Source organism: Rousettus aegyptiacus, unplaced genomic scaffold (genome assembly GCF_014176215.1).
Source record: "Rousettus aegyptiacus isolate mRouAeg1 unplaced genomic scaffold, mRouAeg1.p scaffold_m13_p_7, whole genome shotgun sequence".
NCBI lineage: Eukaryota > Metazoa > Chordata > Mammalia > Chiroptera > Pteropodidae > Rousettus > Rousettus aegyptiacus.
Window position 1 is genome coordinate 60,391,416 of NW_023416310.1, and position 7,743 is coordinate 60,399,158.

A 7,743-nucleotide genomic window follows, 5' to 3' on the forward strand; every position below is an offset into this window, starting at 1 on the left:
AACAACATGTTGACTGTTCTGTGGATGCTGAACAAGGCTACTAGTTCTCCAGATGATTATTTAGCAAGTCCCTTGCATTTCCTATCAGTGGAGCACTGAGAGCATATTTTATGATTGTTTTGGTCGGGTGGTGGGCTGGCCTTGGGAGATTATATTCACACAGAAGTTTAAATAGCAAGTTGAGTTTTGGAAAAGAAAATAATTCCGAGGTAAACTCTAAGAAGCCCTGTGACCCTAGGTGTTTCTATGTGGATCAGCAGGACCGGCTGTCCTTTACGACCCTCCAGGAGGGTGGGAGTTCTTCACCCCCAAACTGAGAAACCTATCTTCCCAGAGCCAGAGACTGGGAGATACCCAGGGCTCAGGGCAGCTTTAGGCTTCAAGTCATCAGTTAACAGGAAATACAGTGCAAGACAAATCAACTCAGTGTTCATATAAAGACATTTAAAAAATGAAGGAAAGACAAACCTATGTTATCATTTTGACCAAATCAATGTCTTAATGTTTAAGCACTGAGCAGGAGAGGGAGACACAGGTCATGTGATCCGTTGGCAGCTCAAGAACCAAGCCAAAGTCATCGCCAGCTAGAATCCCATTGTACCTCCTGGGCAGTCTGCAGCAATCAAATAAACGCAAATTGCTCCATGTTCTCCATGTTTATTGGGGAGGCAGCTGCAGACATCTTTCTAATTGGAAAGCTGAGGATTTCGTGAGGCCTCAGGGCAGAGAATGACAACACTATACAACTTTTCTGCAAAAAGAAGTCTGCGCACTACCGGCATTACTCACTTGAGCCACTTGTTGAAAATACAAATCCCTGGGTACACTCTGGATCTACCCAGTCACATTCTTCTGGGGTGAGGCCAAGGATTGCAACTGAGCAGGCTCTTTTCATATTAAAGTTTGGGCACCTTGTCCTAGGACACATATGCAAAGGCTGATGGCTCAGATAGGTGGTAGTGGTTCAGTCTTGGAAATGACAGAGTCCACAGAAGACAGAATCCACCGCTGGGTTTCAGATTAGTGACCAAAAGGAACCTGCAGATTGTATGGGCCTGATACTGGGAACATTTAAACATTTTATAGCACGAGCTGTGTCTCTGCATGTCTTTGCTGGATTGGCCATGACAGAGTGTAGAAAGCACAGCTGAAAGGCTTTCACCGGGACCGACAGGTGCATTCAAATGACTGCTCAGAAAATTAAAGTTTCACTCATTTTAAGCCTCATGGGGTTGTGAGGTATAAGAATCACTTGGAGAAAATAGTCTGAGGTTGTGTTGATTCCTGGTGCCTAGACAGATTATGACGAGCTTAAACATGTGGCCTCATTATCAAGTTGTCTATTAGCACATATATTCTTGTGTTTGCTTGTTAATTTTTTATTCGTAGTCTCTTCCTATATTTTTATAACACAGAGAATCTGAGGAGTAGAATATAAAATAGTTGGGCCCATACAATAACCTTGTCACCTAAAGCTCCCTTTTTCAAAGTTTGTTTTCTTTTCCTTTGTTGCTTTATTGAACCTTGATGACATATCTCCTTGTTGGAAAAGGGAAAATGGTACCCTGGCCATGTCACAATTAGCTTGTTGAGACCTAAGCAGAAGACCTCGTACTGCACACTATTTCCTGGGTGGAATGAAGTTAGACCCTTGACGCCTGTCGCCTCCTCAACTCTATGTTGTTTGTTGCTGATGGATTTTTGGTCAATTTTGCTTGTTTCCCTAATGCCACAGATATCATTCTCAAATGTCCTTGATCTTAGTGTCAGGGACACAATTTCTAAAAATCAATGCACCTGTTTTAGGAAAAACAAACTCCAATGGCTTTTTTTCCTTTAAACCTGCGCCGCACTGTTCTATCTGCTGGCGAGAGTACATTTGATCCCTGACGTGTCTTTGTTTTTCTTACAGCCTCCACGTTCTCCTGGGAGATTGCACTGGCCCCCCTTTCACTGGTCCTCTTGGTTTTAGGGGGAATATGGATGCACAGACGGTATAAACACAGAACTGGAAAAACTTATGGTTTGACAGCATTAAAGACTGGCCATCAAGACTTTCGATTCTATCCAAGTAACATAAAGGAAATAAAATAATTCAAATACAAATGCTATTCTTACATACGGAGGTGGGTGAGGGACCCTGTTCTTTTCCTCAGTTGTTTAGCATAGCAGCTGTGTTTATCATGAGTTTGTAGGAAAAAACTGAAGAACTAATTAAAGTTTATTCTGAAACTGAATGACAGAAGCCAATATGGGTTGGGAAAGTAGCTCTCTGATACTTGCGACCTATTTAAAAGAGTGAGGCACCCTTAGACCTGAATAAGAGGTAAAATCTTCTAAACATTTATTCATCATTTAACAAAAAATATATTAAAAGTCTATTTGGCTACTATGCTCTATGGCAGGTATTAAAGATACAAAGATAGTTAAGACATAATTTGCCTTTCCGGGAATATGCAATTTCATTTTGAGACTGGTAAGAATGGTTTAGGAACGCAAAAGAAAAAGAATCAGCAAGAATTGGTGAATTTTTTTTTCAAAAGGAGGATCCTCCCAAATAGCAATGAAAATAGAGTAGACTTTCAGGAAAATACATGTTAGAACATATTAGTGAACTGAGAAATAGCTTCAACTCTATAAACAAAGTTTCTGAAAATAAAGAGAAAGGAAGGGAATTGAGATAATTGCATATGCATTGGGGTAAAATAACCAGAGCCTCTTATATCATACACCAAGAATAAAATCCAATTAAATTATTTTAAAAAATCAAATTGCAGGAAAACTAGCATGGCTCACTCCTTCTCCCACTCAAGGCTTTGCTCCAATGTGACCATCCCAGAGGCCCTTCTGAATAGCATCTCTTTCCATTTCTTCTACCCTATACTCTGCTTTGTGTCATTTCAGCACTTATCACCACCACACCTTCTATTATATGTATTTTTTGCTTATTTTCTTTCTGCTTTTTCCGTTGGAGTGGGAGCTTTATGAAGATAGAGATGTTATTTTGGTCACAGCTCTACCTCTGCTACCTTAAATCATGACTGCCCTACACTAAACATTTAGTAAATATTTATAGAATAGATGAAAATGGAATGAATTCTCTTATGTTCACTACCAACAGAAAAATCACCAGAATAAGAGATTGACAGACTTCACAATGTTACAATTTCACCATGACAAAATAATAAAAGCAAAATGTAAAGGAAATTGTGTCAGTCAAGTTCAAGGAATTAATAACTATGACATGATAACCTTGATAAATGAAAGAATGTGAGCAAGAAATTTGCAGAAGAAACACACATGAAAGAACCAGGGAAAATGATCTGTTGCAGTAATAATCAGAGATATAATAAATTAAAGCAACACCGAGTCACCAAATACTCACACACTATCAAGTTTTAAAAGGTGATGTTCAAGATCATTTTCAAAGAGTCACTTTTACACCATGTAATTTCATGTATAACTTTGTACTGGGAAATAAAAAGGGAATTTGTATCAAGCTAGTGGGTCCAGCTTGCACCTTCAAGCGTGGCATCTCATCCCAGGTCAGTTTTCATGTCGGTAGCTTAAAATCAGTTATTTTGGGAGTATTTACATGATAGAAATAGACAAATGCCACAAGTTAGCACTCCTCTCCCCAGCACACCACTAACGAGGGTTATAGAAATGCCGAGTAATGCTACTTCTGGGAATTAATCTCAGAAAATAATTCAATAAAGAAAATGATTAGACATATGAAACGGTTCGATGAAACTTCATGAATGCTATGATGAAAAATTACACATCAGTGATGAATTATAATTATCAGAATGTGAGACCAAAATATTTGTAATGTTTTATGCAATTTATATGGTGACAACAATAGTAAAATTTGTTTGCAGCTAGAAATGGAGAAAAAAAGCAAAGATTTTGAAGACAGATTTCTTGGGTTCAATTCCAGCTCTATTATGTGGTGACTCAGTGATCCTGGGCAAGTTCTTCAATTTCATAGTACATCAGTCTTCTCATCTGAAAAATGAGGATAATGCCACGAATGATCCCAGAGTGCTACCTTTGACCTAAGGTAGACAAACTACAGCTTTCTGCCCACATCCAGCCTGCCTTGTTTCTGTGAATTCAGTTTTATTAGAGCCCAGTCAGGCCTGTTTGTTTATGTACCATTCACACTGCTTTTGCTCTTAAGAAACAGAGCTGAGTAGTTGAGATAGCAAAGTCTAAATTCCTTACTATCTGGCTCTTTACAGAAAATGTTCACTGACTGATGGTTTAGACCAAAGAAATTATGGGCAGTTTTTGACTACTTTATAATTTCCCATTTAGTATATTCTCTCCCTTTTCTCATATGTTTTCTAACCATATAAAAATGGAAAGAGAAGTAAAAATGGGCAGGCAGAGGACTTTTAGCATTGAATCAAGAACTTAAACTGTGAAGGAGGTGGAAACAAGGTTTGAGAAAAAACAAGAGGTGAGGACTTTGCAAACAGTGGCTCTGAGTACTTGTGCCCTTTCTGGATCTCCTGGCTTGGGTGCCAAATAGCTTTCGTCTCTCTTCCTTCCTGGGGCTCCATCCTGCAGTGCCCCACCTGCAGATTTTGGCAGCTTCAGCAATGACCTAGAAAAGAAATTGACTGCCGCCAATGACTCTCTAGATGCCCCACTGACTTCACCCCTGATGCATTTCTTCCCCTGAGCAATTCAGAAGTGTGTGGTCATCCTCGTAGAAAAAGTAGGAGACACTGAGGAATTTTGGACACTGGATTTATGATAATATCAAGGAATACATGTGATATTGGGATTGTTACATTTCAAAAGAAGAGTTATTATCTTTCTAGGAGGCATACGGAAATATTTATGAATAATAGTTGAGATTTGCTCAAAGTAACCCCGGGCTGGGTGGGAGTATAGATGAAATAAGATTGGCCAGGTGTTGACACTGGTGACAGGTGATGGGAGTTTCTTATACCATTCTCTCTCTGTTGGTGTATGTTTAAAATTTCCATAATACAGAGGCAAGATACAACATAGAAACAACCCAACTACCACTAAGCAAGAGAATGAGTACATAAACCGAAGTGCAATAGCACAGTGGGATTGTATGCAGTGGCGGGAGTGAACAAACTACAGCTACATGCGATTCTGTGGATGAATCTCAGAGATATATTACTGAGTAAATAACACATCTCACAAATGCATGATACCCTTTTATATAAAGTGGAAAAAAACAAACTAAACCCTATCTACCTATCTATCTACATACATACGTTTATATATGTATATCTATATTTAAGAACACATATAAGATAAAACTATATTTTAACTATATACAGATGTATATATGTATATTTAAAAGGTACACATGTGATTGTAAGGGTTCAAAATTGTCTATATTTTAAGAAAGCAAGAGAATGAGAAACCCAAGATTCAAGAATGTGAATATATCAGGTGACAGGTAGGGAACCGGGATGGGTTAGGAATATGTAAGTTTCATTGAGTTCTAGATCTCATGTTGGTTAGTGGATTGTTATTGCTTATTATCAAAGAGGTTAAGAAACAGGGCACTTATGAGCCAATGAAGAGTGTATGTCTTGAACCAAGGATTCTGACTAATCTGATTCTGTGTACCTGAGTCCAAATTAAATAAATGAAAAGCAAAAAGGTGGTTTCTCTCCTTAATGTCACCGATCTCATCCATTTTATATTGGTTATATTGATTTAATCTTCTAAAGGTGATTTTTTTATGACTCTCCAATTCACGGAGGATGGGGCAATAAATGGTGTTTGACAGCTTCACACTATATGCACTGCCTATAGGAAAAACAAGCCCTGTGTTATCAAACACCACCTCCCCAAGAACTAACTGGAGATGACAGGGGACACGAGTGACAGGCACCAATAGTAACTTATGCACTAAAAAATAAACTTGATGTCTCAAGTATTTTGTATGCTATGGGAATATAAAGGGGCTATTCAGAGAGGGCAGGATTGTACCCCAATGGTAGGACCCTCCAGAGCAGAAGTATTCTTGCTTGTCATTGTATCCCCAGCACCTAGCATGATGCCCTAGAGGGTCTTAGGAGGGTCTCAGGAATCATTCACTCTGCTGAATGAATAGATAAACTGTGTGTTCCTTGAGTTTTCTCAGGACTCGCTAGCCTCTGTGGACAAACAGAAGCCCAACGGCGGCACTCTTCCAAGTTTACTTGCTACTCTCAAAATCGCACTGACTATTTTCATGACTCCTGCCAACAGTTCGCTTGGACGCATACATGGTCCTCGTGTTTTGGTTTTCTTGTTCTTGTCATCCCCACCCACTGGCATCTGCCACCCATGTCATCTCTTCAGTGCTCCTCATTGCTGCCACTGGCCTTCTGGAGAGCACTGTCACCCCATAGAGGGCACTGTTATGGGGGTGTCCACTTGCCACCCTGGGCTGCAGCCTCGGTCACCCGTGGAGCCAGGAGCTGCCTTGTACACTCACTGAGCTCCCCCTTCCATGGCTCCCGTGGTCACCCAGATGCCACAGTGGTGGTGGTGGGCCCGCAACCCCTTTTCCACAGGGCTCAGCCACAAAGCGTGTCTCTGTTCTGACGTGCCGACCGAAACCACTTCCTTGTTCTTCTTCAGGCAAAGCAAACTACAGCAAAGCAAAACAAAGCCTCCTGCAATGAAACTCCCCAAGGTGCTGCCCACTGGTTCTTAAGAAACGGCCCAACCCAGTTACCAGACCAAGGTCTTCGGCTACATGGGGTCAGAAGCTACCCAGCCAGCTGCAAGGACAGGGGAGAGGAAGCTTTCCATGTGGGAGGAGAAAGAAAGAAGATGAGGAAATCAACATTTAAACATCTGTGATATGCAAAAGTTCATATGTTTTACTCAATTTTTCCCTTAAAAAAGATGAAGAAATAGAGGGTCACTTACTTGGGGTATTACATCCTAGAGAGTGTGGCTTAGATGTGCAGCAGCATAGGGCTTTGTTACACCACGTCCCAGACCTCAGCACAGCTGGAGAACAGCTGGCCCTGCTGGGGTGAGGCCCTGGCCGAGAGCACAGGACAAGGCAGAGCATGTTGTCTACTTTCCCAGGAGCAGCCTGGCTGCCGAGGAGGCCAGCTGCATACGTCCAGTTCTTCTCCAGACTCACCAAAGTTGCTTCTGGAATCTGCGAGGAGACAAGGACTCTAATGAGGGTCCATCTACAGGGAAGGGAGCACTGAGGAGGGGACCCAAGTGTCCCTCTCCCTTACAGTATCTCCCAAGTTCTCATTCTCTCAGCTTGCAGGACCCCAACCAGCTGGTGGCCAGCCCAGGGTGGGTATGCGCAGTCAATCAGCACGATCCCTCTCACCTTCCTGAGGCTGCTCGCCCAGGAAACTCAGGACCACATTCCAGGATATTTCTGAATCTGCTGGTGGACAACAAAGACCTAGCCCCAGAAGGCTCAGAAATTATTCAGAACAGTATGCAAATTAATTCGCTGCAAATCTGTGTTATACTCAAGACTGAAAATTCACTCTATTGAATTTCTTGTCCCAGATGACTGTTTTAAAATGTGCATTTTATTATTATTCAGGTATGGTGAGGCCAACAGATCAGGAAATGACTGTCACTGAAAAGATGGTTCGTTACTTGTGGGTAATGAGGGAAGGGGCACGCCATGCCACGCCACACAGGGCCACATGGGGGAAACACCAGAGCGGGTTGAGAGGCAGAGGGACTGAGGGGAAAGTATGGGCCTTTATTGTG

At 41.4% G+C, this 7,743-nt stretch overlaps 1 protein-coding gene across 2 annotated transcripts in view; it reads left to right on the plus strand.

The window, feature by feature from the left end:
* Positions 1-2,237, plus strand: part of IL1R2 (interleukin 1 receptor type 2) — a 29,516-nt gene extending 27,279 nt beyond the window's left edge. For both annotated transcript variants that reach the window (XM_016120793.2, XM_036224860.1), the window contains exon 9: positions 1,913-2,237. In XM_016120793.2, the coding sequence (XP_015976279.2) occupies positions 1,913-2,094 (182 nt within the window). In that variant the 3' untranslated portion in view covers positions 2,095-2,237. The remainder of the gene's footprint in view (positions 1-1,912) is intronic.
* The last annotated feature ends 5,506 nt before the right edge of the window (positions 2,238-7,743 follow it).